The sequence below is a fragment of the Necator americanus genome, chromosome IV, assembly GCF_031761385.1.
Source record: "Necator americanus strain Aroian chromosome IV, whole genome shotgun sequence".
In the NCBI taxonomy this organism is placed as follows: Eukaryota; Metazoa; Nematoda; class Chromadorea; order Rhabditida; family Ancylostomatidae; genus Necator; species Necator americanus.
The window spans coordinates 9,382,296-9,398,344 of record NC_087374.1 but is presented as its reverse complement, the minus strand read 5'-3'; the positions used below and the strand labels follow the sequence as shown (position 1 = coordinate 9,398,344).

The following is a 16,049-nucleotide window of genomic DNA, read 5'->3' as shown; positions in this document are numbered from 1 at the left end:
GAACAATGTGGCATTCACAAAAAAAATCACAGAAGATATCACAATGATATGGAATGGAAATCTGTTGTGGCAAACAACCACCCCGACAGTCTTGGACAATGAAGGAAAATCAACTAAGATAACTATCACATAATGATATGAGGTTCCGGAACATTACTGGAGATTGACTTATGGGGCAAAACTTGGGCACCATTGAGGTACAATTCATCGTGTACAACCTAAAAAATACAAAAACAGCATTAAATATAATCGAAGATAACCCTTTCAGACAAACTCACAACATCATCCCCTATGACGGAGTTGTTTTCAATGCGCACCCATCGTCCAATAGAGCATTTTCGACCAACAATACTTTGATTTATCCACGAATGTGTGCGAACAATAGAATCAGAGAGTATCGTGCAGTGACGTAGACAAACGCCATCCTCTATCAGAACTCTAGGACCGATAACCTGGAAATTTATGATAAAAAGGATTATATATTTCATGCACTAAAGATCATTCACACCAATTTGTTTCACTTATTTTAGTAAATCAATACAAAGTATTACTAGAGGTTCACCAATTTGTTGTGATGATCGGGGAAGAGCAAAACAAAGAACAGAGTTGAGATGAAAAGTCGAGTAATAGGGGATTATTGTGGGGAATTGGGACTGCGCATGCAAGTCTGACTGTTACCTGAACGTGCCTGTGCTTTCACTAAACACAATCTGAGTATACACCTAGGGAGGGTACGAACTATTTAATTGCCACTGCATTGTATGAAAGTTACCCTGTTATTAACAAAAAGCAAAAAGGTGTTGTTGCACAGCACACTGCAAAAACCCAACTCAACCAGGTTAAGGGCGCAGAGAGAACATAGTCTTTGGCAACAAGCATCTTTTTCGTAACGCACAGTTGTCGGTTGCTATCGAGAGAACTCTACAAAGCCGCTCTAACCATAATAAGATATGTGCCGTTTGGTGCATTGCAGGGAACGCATCAGAGGCCGTACCGTCATCAGAATCGAAAGCTACACCACCTACTGCAGTGTTGCACATGAGAAGAAAGTAAGAGGCTGCGCGGGAGCTGTGAGGAAAGAATGCAATAGCTTTATGGAGGAATTTAACTCAACGATGTCAAAATAAACCTTTATACGAATGCGAGATCGCAAAGGACTCAGATTCTGGATCGAGGGTGTTAACGCAGCTATGGGAACCACTGAAGACCATAACAAGAACGCCTTTCATGATGAGCTCAACATAGTGATGTCCAAGCTACCTAGCCAGAAGGCGGTAATTGTCGGAATAGATGCGAACGCAAAGATGGGTTTTGACCAACAAACAGATGTGTCTGGAAAATGGTATCTTTCAGTGAAGTAAACGTCGGGCAAGGGCTGGCAGATCCTTGGCCGATGAACCTCATCACTGCATCTACGTTTAAGAGGAATCTAGTTATCCATCGCGGAATCCAAAACCGACGAATATCTTTGCTACATATAATGAAGGTCTTAGAACGGATCATCCTGGATCGAGTTGTCAAATATCGCGAATAACCATCGCGACCACAAAACCGGCCTTCCCCTTGCCGGTCGAAGATTGACCCGGTGTTTATTGCCAGGAGAGTGACAGAATTGTGGCAGCCGTATTCGACGCCTATGAAGTTAACCTTTCTCGACTTCGCAGATCCGCTTTCGACTCTTCTCATCGAGACTGTCTTTTCAACGCACTTCCCTGCGAAGCACTACCAAGAAAGTTCCTAATCAAGGACATGAATCGAAAAACAACTGCCGCTGATCGGACACCAGCCTTTCGAAATGGAAGCTGGAGTGAGACAAAGGGCTGCCACGCGACCCTTCCTCTTCAACTTCACCATCGATGATGTCACGCGAAAACAGTCTCGTCCATGTGGTTCTAGAACCATTCGAAGTCTCATGGTCGATCTCAAGTACCTCCACGATGTAGTGATACTCGTTTCCAGCAGTGCGAAGGTGCAACATGTCGTCGACCTTGCATCGAAATCAGCTGCAGACTACGGTTTACGACTCCGCTCTGATAGATATAGCGAGATTCCGTTACGCGGCCTACGCGAGATCCTTGACGGGAATCACTGTGAAAGGACAACGAAATTGAACTCGTGGACGAGTTCAATTATCAGGGAATCTATGCTGAGAAACTACAGCAGCTATGAAAAAGATACTCAGCAAAGTTGCGCTAGGGCCAGTTCGGGCACACTTCCTAACAAAGTGGTTATAGTCGACCTCAACACCAACGAAGTCAAGCTGCAAGTTTACCTTTCCGCTATTCGCCCTATTCTGATTTATGAATTGTAGACATGGGCATCACCGCCTACGGTGATGGAGAGCTCGACTCCATGAAAAGTTTCATAGACGGATACTTTTAGCCAATGGTGTACCATAACCAACAACTCTACGCAGAAGTGGATACACTGTATCGGCTCATGAGACGAGAAGAAGATCAATGCCCTGTATATCCCTCTAACGTAGTCGCACAAAACCGTTTTCACTCTCTTGGTAACACTATAAAACAAGCCTTAAGATCACCTTGTCCAACCTGTCTTGAGGTTGCTCCCACACCCAAACTGATAAAAATCACCTTTACGTGAAAGAAAGTTCTGGATGGAAGTGGTGAAGGAGGATCTGGAGAAGCTTGGCATCGAGAAGCAGTTAAGGCAAGACGGCGAGAAGTTTCGCAGAATACAGGAACAGCGACGGATGGAGAAAATCTGTGCGAGCTCTAGCGGAAGATTGAGCGGAGACAGACAAATTGGTACCGCATCCGCATTGGAAGAAAAAGAATGTAACTATACGTCTTAAAGGAACCGTCACAGACAATTACACAGTACTTTGAACGTTCTTCCACCTATAATTGTAGATTAGACGCATTTTACGAGAAATCAGCGCAGAAGTTTGTGGAAGAAAAATTAGTACCGCATATGCATTGGAGGGAAAAAATGTAACTATCTTCCAGGATGAGTCACTTCGACGAAGATGTGGATAAGCCGCGTTAAGTCGCCGTTTGATTCAAGTAAATCAAGTGGGGGAAAGAAAATGTCAATAGAGATATCAAGTACGAAAACTAAACAAGTAATCAGCGACGCAGCACAAAGCTACAGTGCGAATCTATACAAAGGGGAAACTCGGATTCGCTAGGGTACTGATATAAACAAAGCACCCATCGGCATGTGGAACCTAACAATATACATAACAATGAGAGTGCTATGTGACGGACGTACGCAGTCCAGCGCAAGTTAAAGGCATCACCCCACGAATCTGAGGTGGTGCAGATTTCAGGTGGAGTATTTCGGATGGAAGACTATGGAGAGGGGGGGATTCCGTCCATTTCTTCCTAATTGCCGTAAAAAACGGCCCGGAAGATGCGGCGCTGCACAAAGCTGGCGCGCTCCAGTCGAACTCCCTGTAGAAAATAGTGCGCCAAAACGCCTGAAGCCGTATCTTCCGGGCCGTTTTTTACGGCAATTAAGAAGAAATGGACGAAATCACCCCCCTCTCCGCAGTCTCCCATCCCGTACTCCACCTGAAATCTGCACCACCTCAGATTCGTGGGGTGATGCCTTTAAATGTTGCACGGCAGTAAGAGGATCAACCTACTACATTGGGACCAATCCTGCAATTATTCCCAATAGTAGCTGTAGCATCTATAAGAACGTTCCCGTGTATTGAATCGCCCTTCGACAAGAATGAAGGGTCTTTTCTTCTTTTGTACTCGAGAAATAGAGACATCCCTGAAATTAGGCTCAAAGTGGTAAGCGAGGGAGTACAAGATGCATTAGAAATTTTGAAAACTTGCTTGCCTTTTAGGAAATCCTTTGGCTGTCCCACGTCCATCCAAAATCCAGACAAGACAAATGCAAACAGATTGTTACATTCTGCCATTTTAGGGAAGATCTTAATAGGTATTTGGCAGAAAGATAATAATAATATAAATAGTAAGGTATCGATGTCTCACCTCTTTTTCAATACTGGTAGGTCTAAGAGGTATCCTATCGAGAATTGAAGGATTGAATATATAAAGTCCAGCGTTAATTTTATTACCAACATATTCTTGAGGTTTTTCCACGAAATCGGCAATCATCCCGGTACGTTCGTCATAGACAACTACACCGTACTTTGAAGGTTCTTCCACCTATAATTGTAGATTGGACGCATTTTACGAGAAATCAGTGCAGCAGTTTGCGGCAGACAGATTAGTGCCGCATCCGCATTGGAAGCATAGATGCGATAGTCGGAGCCGATGCTCTGACCCTTTCATCTTTGGACGGTTGAGGAAGGGACCTCATTCACTTCTAAACGATTGGCGAAATTACTCCCTTCACTTTTGGACGGCTGGCGAAAGGACGCCCTTCAACTGAGGAGGGTCCGGCTTCTCCCTATCGCACCTATGATTGGAAGAACTATACGTGTTAAAGGAATCTAAAATCTTAGTGAATTAGTTCATTCAGCACACAATGCCAAACAATTGTGGACTTTCAAATCTTGATAATTAAGTTGGTTAGTAACAGGAATCATGTCAGGCATATTATCAGTGGTGTGATGTATACTACAGTTTTTGTTCGGTACAATAGAGTCCATAATCGCTTGGAGTATAAGTCTGGTATCAATTTATTGGTACCAAAGCTGTCACGGAAGATAAAAATGTTAACTTGATTCATCGGCTAGCCCCCACAAAACAATGTAAGGGTAAACACATACGTACATAAAGCTCAAACGGTTCTAAAAAAAGTCGAACTCGTAGGCGCATCCCTATGGGGTTGATCAACCCCGTGCACTTTATTCTTTATCCTTTACAGTCGGGTCGAAACGACCAGAATTTCGGTGCAGTTGTCATGCGGCTTCGCCCGAGACAGCGCGTTGGATGCTTTTAAATACAATAAAATTTTTAAAAAAGTAAACCTGGGTAACTGCTATCGTTCCCTCTGATCCATGCGATAAGTGAAAATCAATCATCTCTTGGAACGGGAATTCACAAATGACATCAGAATTGAGCACAAAGAAAGGTTCATCTCCATCCAGGTACTGTCTAAAACAGAGCTGCAAGATCGAGAAAACTTAGTAAGAATAAGAAAGAAAAATGTGTTTTATTACGAAACTGAACCTAATGACTTCATTAGAGCACTTTGCAAAATGGAACTTGGGAACACTAACTCTTCCTCTAAGTGATAACTCTAAATAAATGATGAGTGACCATCTAAGAAAGTTATTGAGTTCTATTCTGAATGAACAACCAACCCTCTTTCCTTTAATCCCTGGATTTTTGTTTCTCACATTTTTGTTTCCACTATTTCCTATGTAGCACGTCTTTTAATATCAGGCATAGAGCATAGAGGCCCAATGAGATCGAGTTTCAGGTTGATTTTGTGCATAAAATTGTATTCTTTTCATGCTTTCCATCGTGAATACTACCATGACTATTTTCTAAGGCACACTTGTAAATAATCCGGAAAAAATGAGAAGAAGAGAAACGAAAAATTACATTTTAAAAGAAGCTATCTTGAAATAAATTTCAACGGACAAATAGCACTTAGCGACAGAGTGCCATACTAGCTAAAGATAACATCTCTGGGAGCGATAACGAATCAAGTAAGGAAGAGACAGTAGTCTTGATTTTGAATTTTGGATTTCGTTTTCGAAAATTAAAGGCACATCGATGTCAAGTGAGTAATATGTGCAAAATTAGTGCACTGGTGTTAGTCACTCTCCATGTGTGATGCTTCAAACGATTTTGATGAGACGGTTCCTCTAGTGAAGCTATCCAAAAGCCACAGAAGTCCTACACAAACAGAACTGTCAATCCCGGTTGCAATATACTTTGCAACATACTATACTTTGTAAGAAAACACATTATTACCGCGCACGGCAAATTTTAAAATCATGTATATTCTAGACAAGGAGTTGGTGAGTATGTTCTTCTAAAGAGGTTTAGAACAAAAAAAGTTAGTAGCGCACAAAAAGTAATGAAGTAATGAGGTCGTCAGATAATAAGAGATGCAGCCTACCTAGCTAGAGCTAGCGGTCCTGCAGTTCCGAGCGGCTCTTCTTCCAAAGAAAAGTGCACGCGAATCCCAAGACGTTCAGCATGTACTTTCATCTCCTGTTCCAACTGCTCGGCGTGGTAACTAAGAAAGAATGGAGTATAAACAAAAAGTACCTTAGCAAAGGTTAGGATCTACAGATCAGATAAGATACATTTATAGATCAGAGATAAAGTACAAGACAAGGAGGATGACTAGAACTCTCAAGTGGTTTAAAATTTTTTCAAGGAAAGTTTTGGAAACCAATTATAGAACTGTGTTTGAACAATTTTTAGACTTCTATTTCAATCGCTATCTCTCTAATATATCTTTTAATTGTCCATTTTTCCCCGGATTTCATTCGTTCATTCCCTCAACTACATTTTAGTCCGCATCTCATCAATAAGTGTACCTCTGCTTTTCAGGATAAAGTAATATGGTACCTTAAGGTACATATGCAGCTTGGCGAATTCGTTACTGGTCGGAATTAAGACTTGGAATTTCGTTTTGAGCTAATTAATCCTCGAAAAATCACGAGCTGCCTTATTTCAAGAGATGAGAAATTCAATTTACCCTCCCTTGGCAAATAAATCAGTTTGCGAAAGACGTTGTACAATACTCGCAAGGAAATCGAATTATTGTTCAAATCAACTGTTGCATTAAATACTATAATGGCCATACAAATTTATATTCACTTACTCACGTAATAACAAATCACTACCATTTGAAACTAGTATGGTGGTCAATTTGGCATAAAATAGAGGTAATGTAGCAAATACCTTACAGCAAGGACAACACTCGTCACTCCAACTGTAGCTAGTGCTTCCATTTGATGAAGCATCATCGGCTTGTTTGCAAATTCAACTAACGGTTTTGGCTGCGTCAGAGTCAGTGGACGTAACCGTGTCCCATACCCACCCACAAGTATAAGAGCCTTCATTCCCACCTGAAATAAAGAATGATAATAGTTAGAAGAACAGAGAACTTGTAAAACGGAATATGTGCATTTGGCGCCACTCGTTGCATTCAACATGACGTCTTTCAGCTCCATTTGTCAATTTAAACTGGAGTTGAAATTTCAATGCAGCACCATGTGCTTCAGAAGAGACAGAGGTGGTCTGATGTTTAAAAGCAGCATACCACGAATCTGGGGTGGTGCGGGTTTCAGGTGGGTTATGCCTATACGGAGTCGTAGATTATTGAAAGAAGGTTGATTCCGTCCATTTCTTCCTAATTGCCGTAAAAAACGGCCCGGAAGATAGGGGTTCGAGCGTTCCGGAGCGCTATTTTCTACGAGTTAGATTGGAGCGCGCCAGCCTTGCGCACGCGCCTTATCTCCCGGGCCGTTTTTGCGATAATTAGGAAGAAATGGACGGAATCGGCCTCTTCTCCATAATCTACGACTCCGTGTAGGCATAACCCACCTGAAACCCGCACCGTACCCCGAATTCGCGGGGTGATGCCTTTAAACTTGAATCTTACACTTTTTCAAGGAAAATATGGTTGTACATTAGAGAATCTACCTTACAGAAAAACTAAGGGTTCTTATAAGATCCTCTTCTTTAGAATTCTACACGGGGCACGTCGCGAACTCAAACGAATCCTATCATCTACATATTCAAGACAAGAGCTAAGTCATATAAAGGCTGTAACAGGTGTACCTAGGAGGTCATTTCGAGGAATTCTCTTCCAGAAAAAAAACCTCAAAAAGCAAATTTGCCACCTCATCAAGAAGAAAATAGAAAAAACAACGCCAGAAGAGATATCAGAATGTGACGGCCCGTACTGTGATGAGTGTACTACCACAATTCTGATAGACTAACATAAACCCTCTACATCCAGTACTGGACCCCACAGAGACAGAGAAGCAGACACAAAGAACGCGCCCCCAGCGAAGCTCTCGAGGAGCAGTTGTCGCGGGACGCATACAAATCAAATTTGGAGAAGCCTCGTGTTCTGCCTGGTGAGACATAGTGCATCGGATCATTTTACTTCCTCACTGTTTCCTGTATGGTCGTGGTTCGCTGCACAGATTCCTTAAAAAGGTGCTCTCCGTGGGATTCCATAGGTTCCTTGCGTTGCGCGCGCGTCCATTCGTGGTGGTCGCGCGCGTCATTTCGATAGTTGTTGCGTTCTTGCACTTTTCTTCTGTTTATGAACATTCGGTTGTATAGCCGGCTATCTATTCATTGTTCCTTTTACTTTTAGGAAGAATATTAGTTAAAATACAACCGGAAATTTGCGATGGGTCGTAAGAAGAAGAAGATAGAGAGACCTTGGTGCTGGTACGTTTTCTCAATCTGGGATTTCCTTTTTTAAAGAGAAAACCTCTCCGTTATTGCAAAATGGATCAGGACTGTAGTGACAATTCTCCACAACCAGTTCTGGAAGAAGAGCAGGCGAAAATGTGGCGGGAAATCTAACCACATTTATGCTGATGGTTCCGTTCATAAGTGCTAGACCTACCTGTAGAACATCAATTGCTAGTACGATACATGTGCTGGGCAGACATAGAAAACAAACAAATTTCGAATAAGTTCTACGCAATTACTTGTACATGTAAGATCTCAGAGTGTCCTGACTAGAATTATTGTAAAGAGTTCGGGGCATCTCAGCGGTGCAATATGTTATGTTCAGTTAATATTTTGTGTTTCGTAATGCTTGTTTTGGAAATTAAACTGATGGGTTTTCTCATTCACATGGGGACAGCCTTATTTTACATATTTTGTAACCACATCTCGACTTCTCCAGTTCTTGCTAGAGCTAGTACTATCGAGTGATGTGCTTGACTCATTGCTCATTTCTTTGGAGACGTTCCAGATCAACCCAAAATCATGGTACTACCTTTTTCAATTTGATTGTGAAGTGGAGAAGAGGAGACTTTAAGCTATACCACGAAATAAAGAGTTTTTTCCTTCTGACTCTAGTTGTTCGCCTTACTGCTGTATGGCCTTGGCGTAGGTTCATTAAATCGCTTCACTTAAAGACCTCATTGCTTTACCTGCTTCGACTAGCTTAAATCAAATTTGAACGCAACATATATTGTTTGTGTGCATATATTTGAATTCTTCTAAGAAGGGTTTTTCGACTCCCTAAAACTCAGACACCAGTGGCTGCTGTTACAAATACCGTATTCCACAAACTGGATTTACATTATGTGTAACATTCCTTATACCAGTTAGCCCTAATTCTTGAGAAACTGGCATTTCTTCATATTCGCCAGTTGTGGCTTTAATGGAATAAGGAGGCAGTAGGAGGGTTTTCTACCGAAAGGCTCTTTGAGAACACTAAGAGTGGGAAGTGACTGTTGGTATGCTAATGAGTAAAACATGGTCGGGGAAATACATTCTATCTGTGGATAACGGACCAACATTCCGTCTGAATTAATTGATTTGAATGCTCTTTCCACGTTGTTGATGTGGGCAAGACTACTGAACTTTGAGCAAATAAATATTGTCCTTCGATTGTTCGATAAAAAAAGGTGCGTCAGATGAGGACAGGTTCTTTCGAGATTTAACCCATCATGATTTAACTCTGATCTGATCTAGATTTGAGCTCCAATTCGCACAGAGCCGATGCTCGCAATTATATCGGTTTCATGTAGATTAGAGCGATAATTGATATTGCTGAGTATGTTCGCGGCGTATTTCACCGACGTTCCTTTCGCTCAACATTGATTGCATTCACATTTTAGACTTGCTTGAAGAAAAAAAAACTTGCCGAAACCGATCCCTCTTTAGATAAAGTATTTTCTGAAGGAATTGCTCCTTTAATTTCCATTATGTGGAGCTGATTTTTCTTCTGCAGGTATTGCAACCGCGAATTCGATGACGAGAAAGTTCTGATACAACATCAGAAGGCAAAACATTTCAAGTGCCACATATGCCATAAAAAATTGTTTAGCGGCCCAGGGCTCGCAATTCACTGCATGCAGGTAATTTATCAGATTTACTTAAGCAAATGTTAAAGGTGTCTGTCATATACATTACTTACCACTTACATGGATTTTACATTCGAGTTTGAGCGGTCGGGTTGTAAAATTACCACGCGAGTAAGTTCCAGATATTTTGTATCTGAACATTAACCATAGGTGCACAAAGAAACGATCGACAAGATTCCGGGTGCTGTTCCCGGAAGAGATTCTTCACAGATGGAGATTTATGGTATGCAAGGTATACCACCAGGGACAACTAGAGGAGGTTTGTTCCTCTTTTTTTCTAACCTAATTTTTTGTTGCCATCACGGAGCACCTCCCCATAGCAACGTCCATCATGGATTCTAGTTCCGGTGAGAGATTTCGGGCGTGGCGCTGTCGATTTTTTCGATCCAGCAAAGCGTGTCTTTTGTCACGGGTATGATGCAACCCAGGATAGTCTAATGTCAAGCTTGTTTTGCATTGGACTATCCAGGGGGCACTACCTAGTGTTCCGCCCAAGGTCACTTGATCTGGGACATTATTGATAGAACTACATTTCATTTGGACAATCATTCTTTGGAACATTCAACATTTAACTTCCTTTTAAATGCGTTTGCTTTTATCTTTGTAGAATATTAATGGAAATGTAGTAAACAACAATTATTTGGTGTTTTTCATCCAATTCACCTGTGAATTTAAAAGGAATAACAAATCAATTGATTTTACCTCTGTCACTGCTGCCCATAATGTAGTACTTAGAAGGGACCAAAGTCTTTAAGCAAAGGCCAAGGTTTTGCACTACATTCTCTGTAGGTTTGTTGTAGTGTTTTATCGGTAGGCATGTAAGCACATATAATAATCCAGTAGACTCCTCTTTTAATTCCTAAGATGCAAAATGTCTAGGATATGATATTTAGTCCGATAACTTGTGTTATAGATGAAGAACCTGATGCTAAACGAGATCGGAAAGATGACATGCCTCCAATGCCCCCAGGTCCAATGCCATCAATGCCTCCGATGATGCCTGGCATGCCATTTCCGCCATTTCCGATGATGCCTCCTATGATGCCACCTGGTGAATTTTCAACTGCACAGTTTGGATGATTCTTGTGGTAGCAATTACTTAAAGTTTGATCTGTTAGGAATGCCTGGTGTACCTCCGTTCATGCCTCCTCCTCCTGGCATGGGGATGCCACCTGTTCCTCCGTACGGAATGCCCGCACCTCCAACAATTGGTCCTACAATGATGGGATCATCTGGACCTGGGCCTGCTACTAAGGCTGGGTATGTTATGTTATGTCATATGTCACGGTGTTGAATTTCAGCAAAAACTGTATTCCAACTTTCACGGAGAGCGTTTTTTTTATCAAAGTCATTAGACAGACTTATGTACATGCTATATTTATCTGGATTATTACTATTTCTATAGTTTTTGCACTAACCGCATCAATCACTGAATGCGTTTTTTGGATCCTTTCCTAGAAGCATTGACTTTGGTGGTCCAGGGGCATCTAAAACATGGACAAAAAAGTACGGTAAAAAAAAGACACTACAACGAACAACAAATACAACCATAATAACCCGAGGTTTATTGCATTTAATTGAGATTGTCATTGAAATCATCAATTATATAAAAATGTCTGAGATTTAAAACTTCTCTCAGCGACAGAATCTGAGGCGCGACCAGATGGGGCGATTTTGTAAAGGGCCATGTATACCGTATTTTTCCATTATTTTATATCTAATTACGATGTGTTTTTTTTCCATTAACGGAATGTGTAACATCACAATACGTCCCCACACTTTTTCTTGTTTCTTCGTCTCATTTATCGCTGGGAGTGGATCACAATAACTGGGACTTTTAACTTGCTGTAACTGATGCAACCGTACTAAACATAAGTGCAATCTTCCAAAGTGAAGAGGTCAACTATAATTTCAAACATGTTCAGAATCAGATCAGTTGCAGTAAGTAGTAAAAGAAGAAGAAATTTGTTACGAGCAAATGCAAAATTTGAGACCAAAATACAGAAGTTAATGGTGGAGAAATCCGCTGTTTTTATCACAACCTTCAAATCACGATCTTCTTAGAAAAAAAAGAACTTTTTTCCTTTATGAACCTAACAGTGTGGTGAGAGATACATAACCACTGTAATATTCCTACTCCTTGCAAAAGCAGTCTCGTGTTCCATCCCTTCGTCTCTATTAAGAAAATGAAGTTCCCTAACATGTCATTCATTTTCTGTTCGAGCGCCATATCAGCATTTTTTCATACACAACGCTTAATCGCTGAATTCGAATAACCAGAGAAAAGGAGTTCAGTTTCGACGTTTTTGGCATTCCCTTCCATTTCTTTCACTTCAAACGGTAATAGTAGAATAATAAAAGTAGTTTTGGTATAGTTTTCTCGCAAAGTTTTCTTTCACATCTCGATATACTAACTGTCTTGCTTGTAATGAAGTTGTGGTCTTTGAAATGACAAGGCTCACGGCGAACTTTGCATTTAAAATTTTCAGCGGGAACGAAGCTTTGTGAAAACTGCTCTTCGTGATTTTCTTTTCTACACAGAGATATTTGCTGCTTATTTTAGCAGCAGCAATCTCTGAGACAAAAGCTTTCATGAAGCAGTGACCTTCGGAGAGACTTGAGGATATTGTTACTAGAGTTACTGTGGCTTCACCTGATTTCAAAATTGCATAAAACCATTATCTATACTACCTAGATTACATTAAGAAACTCTTCTTCAGTGAAACGGCTGTGGAACAGTGAATAGTTATGAAATTATTAACAACCTGATGACATCTTATTTCAGTCCGACATCAACCATACCTCCCGAGAATACCCGCGAAGAAGTTAGAAGTGAATATGATACTGACTATCGGACTGGTGGAGATTATAATAGAGGGAATAGAGATCATGAGGGGTATGACTACGAGGTTTGTTTTTTTTTCAGAATATCATGGTCTAATTGTTAATAGTTTTTGTATTTTTTTGCTCATTCAGAACGGCGATCATTACGGGCAAGAAGATTACGCAAGAGGTGGTCCAGCCAAAGATGACTATATATCTCCGAGAGAAGACTTCAAAAATGGCCCCCCACCTGCAAGGGATGATTATGGTTCACGACCAGGACCGCCGTCAGAAGACTACAATAGAGAAGATCCAGATAGCTATGCTCGTGGAAGAGGTGATTACAATAACCGCGGAATGCCTCCGTATGATAGCCGTGATTACTCTAGAGGGATTCCACCGCATGGTGACGACTACGCAAGGGGGCCTGGTATGAATTTTCCTTTTGCCTCATGAAGTAGTGAACATTATTTTCCCTCATGTGACGTAGTTAAATACTCATTTTGTCAGGAAGCCGCTTCGATCGCCCTCCCGACGATCGTTTGATAGACAGGGGGCCAAATGATCCCTATGGTGGTAGTATGTACAATGGAAATGGCATGGTAACATCTTGCTAGTTATCCTTTTATCACTCCTACTTTCTATTGCGTATTGCATCAAATACGTTTAGGGCTCGAGCTCACTTAATTCGTCTGCTGCTGCTGTAGCTAACAAACTTGGAGCAAAAACAAGAATTATTCACCCAGATGATCACCAAACAACGTCGCTGGTAGGTAGTTCACGCTGCTGTGTCAGGATCATATTTGATAAACCGATACAAGACTTGCATGGGAGAAAAAAGTTGACCTTATACATCGGCTGGCTCACGCAGGTCATCAATTTTGCGGTGTTACCATTGCTACCTACCTTCTGCTTAGTTTTTGTTAACTTGTGAGCTTCTGAAATAAAGTACAACGCACTGGCGCATTTCAAAGGGTTTGATCAACGTCAAGTACTTTATCCTTTTTGTTTAGTTGTTACAAATCGGTTGTACTGGGAAATCGGGATCGAGAGACTGTGTTTACTTACCACTACGACTGAGACTACCGTGATAAGCAATTCCCAAACGAGCTTATCATCAAAATGAACGCTAAAGCATTAGTGCTGTTAGCGCAGCTAAGCCACCTCTTTAGTTTGCCTGGGGGTAGCTAAGGATTCTTCCATCTTATGTTTCTCTCTAGTTTATTTTTACGAAGATGCTGATGCTTGCTTGTTTTTATCTCAATCGTTTTAATTAATCATCTTGTTGCACTTGCAGGAAGAACGTCGGGCAATGATGATCATGGGCAGGAGCCAGTTCCATTGAATCTCGTCCATCTTTTCGTTTCGTGTACGTTCATTGAAGTGGAGCTCGTATGAAACATAATCTTAACAGTTCAATACTTTATTCCGTGAAATGTTGTTATATGTAGACTGCGACTCATCCATTTATTTTGTTGTTGTTTGTATCTCAATAAATGTAAGTATGTTATGTCTCTTTGATTTCTTCTGCATACTAGGTACAACATCTAAGTAGAGTAAAGATACGCAACTGAAAAAAGTATTTCGATTCCATAGTAACCATGTATGGTCCTTATCACCTGCATGTTCCAGCACAACGCTTTAATTTTTGTGTTTCGCACGCAAAAAACTGTTACTTTCACACAGTTTGGCTTCATTGTTTTTACGAAAGAGTTTCATAGATCTAACTGACTTGTTTGTGTGTGACTTCGACCCGCACATTCGGCGTAAAACGTGTATGGTCCTGACGCGTCCTTGGTGAGAGCGTGCAAGAAACCTCCTTTAAGCATGCGAACAGTTCTAGAATCTCTTTTCTTCCCCTTTTAAAAATAATCTTCCTCTCCTAGAAAAGTCGATGAATAGGATAACGTATCAATCCACTTGGGATGCACCCATACGTTTTACTGCAGTTCGCATTCGTCGAGGTTTTGGAATGGGTATTTTCCTAAACAATGACTTGCGGGGACCAGCCGGTGATCAAGACAGTGGTTTTATCTTCCCAGATATGTTTGGTACCAATTGTCAACCCTGCCACAGATGGAAGGTTTGAATGATACCAGAGCAGTTTCGAACCATGGACCATGCGGCCACCGCGGATCTGTAGCCGACTGCCCTGTACCCGCCCCGAACAGTCGATGAATAGGATCACAAACTTTTAGCGAAATACTTTCTAATAGTTAAATCGTTTCGCTCCTAAGGCTTCTCTAAGATCTTAGTTTGTAAAGATTTGATTTCTACCTAACTTTTCTGTACTTTATATTGTAGCTGCGTTCTGCTGTTTTTTTTTGTAGTGATTAATTTGATTGAGAGGACAATCAATTGGATGCTAATGTTGCTTCTCTCGCTCTTAGACAAGTATACGCTAGTATACTTGGGACATTGTTAAATGCTCCGTAGGAAAGTGGGGTCGACGAGTTTCCCACGCCGCTCCTAGGTCAATTAGGAGGGGAGAGAGAGGGGGGGTCCCCACCCTTTCAAACCTATCTTTTCGTGGAGAGGTTCCGAAAATCAATTTCGTGATTCATTGCCTTTAATGGCGTACGGGTTCTAAACAGCGCGCTGGAAGCAACAGTTGCAACCGATGTGGGACCGTCGCAAACTGCAACCATGGGTGGTACTACCAAGGGTTTCACCTCGCTCCTAGCCGATGCGCTCCAGCGGGGCGCCTCGAGAGAAGCCGCGTCCGCAATTGCGTACGTTCTTCATGTCGTTTTGACCCTACTATATGTGTAGGAGATATGATGTACAGTTGTGTCAAAAGGATCGGATTTATGGTGCGCAGTCTGTGCAACAGGAGCCTCGTTAAAGTTGGGTCAAGATTACATGAAGTTCGGTGCATTAGCGACTGCGCTTGAAGTTATGCGAAGAAGCGTAGCGTTTAAGAGCGATGTGAACCCCTACCAGCGCCATTTTGCATTTCGTTGCAATTCGCGATGGTTCCACCTCGATCCTAAGCGCTAGCTCTACCGCACCTCTTCGAACGCAGCCGCTTTCGCAATTGCACGCATCTTAATGTCGTTTTGACCCGATTGGGTGCGGAGCTTAGCGTCCCGATGAGCGTGCTTGGAGCGCCACCGCTTACACAACTGCACCACAAGCCTAACGTCATCCTGGGTCTACTACGTGGAAGAGTATCCCCAGCTGTATACGTTCAGGAACTTGTATTTTCCCGGAGCGTTTACTGCTATCTCTTCCTAGCGATGCAGGCTTGATTTTT

At 41.7% G+C, this 16,049-nt stretch overlaps 2 protein-coding genes across 3 annotated transcripts; one reads left to right on the top strand and one right to left on the bottom strand.

Annotated features, from left to right (window-relative positions):
* Positions 1–125: 125 nt before the first annotated feature.
* RB195_000754 (uncharacterized protein) lies at positions 126–6,970 on the bottom strand (the record flags this gene model as incomplete). Of its 2 annotated transcripts, XM_064197256.1 has the most annotated exons (8): positions 126–218; positions 279–452; positions 3,611–3,744; positions 3,814–3,907; positions 3,969–4,145; positions 4,913–5,039; positions 6,016–6,135; positions 6,810–6,970. In XM_064197256.1, the coding sequence occupies 8 exons, from the start codon at positions 6,968–6,970 to the stop codon at positions 126–128; spliced, it is 1,080 nt and encodes a 359-aa protein (XP_064053136.1). The 2 variants fall into 2 exon arrangements, with proteins under 2 accessions (XP_064053136.1, XP_064053137.1); XM_064197255.1 differs by lacking the exons at positions 3,611–3,744; positions 3,814–3,907.
* Positions 6,971–8,274: 1,304 nt separating this feature from the next.
* On the top strand, positions 8,275–14,138 carry RB195_000753 (uncharacterized protein; the record flags this gene model as incomplete). The annotated part of the gene is made up of 10 exons (XM_064197254.1): positions 8,275–8,315; positions 9,838–9,964; positions 10,121–10,229; positions 10,884–11,021; positions 11,089–11,230; positions 12,756–12,879; positions 12,947–13,223; positions 13,304–13,395; positions 13,464–13,562; positions 14,091–14,138. 10 exons carry the CDS (start codon positions 8,275–8,277, stop codon positions 14,136–14,138), a joined length of 1,197 nt encoding a protein of 398 aa, XP_064053135.1.
* Positions 14,139–16,049: the final 1,911 nt, after the last annotated feature.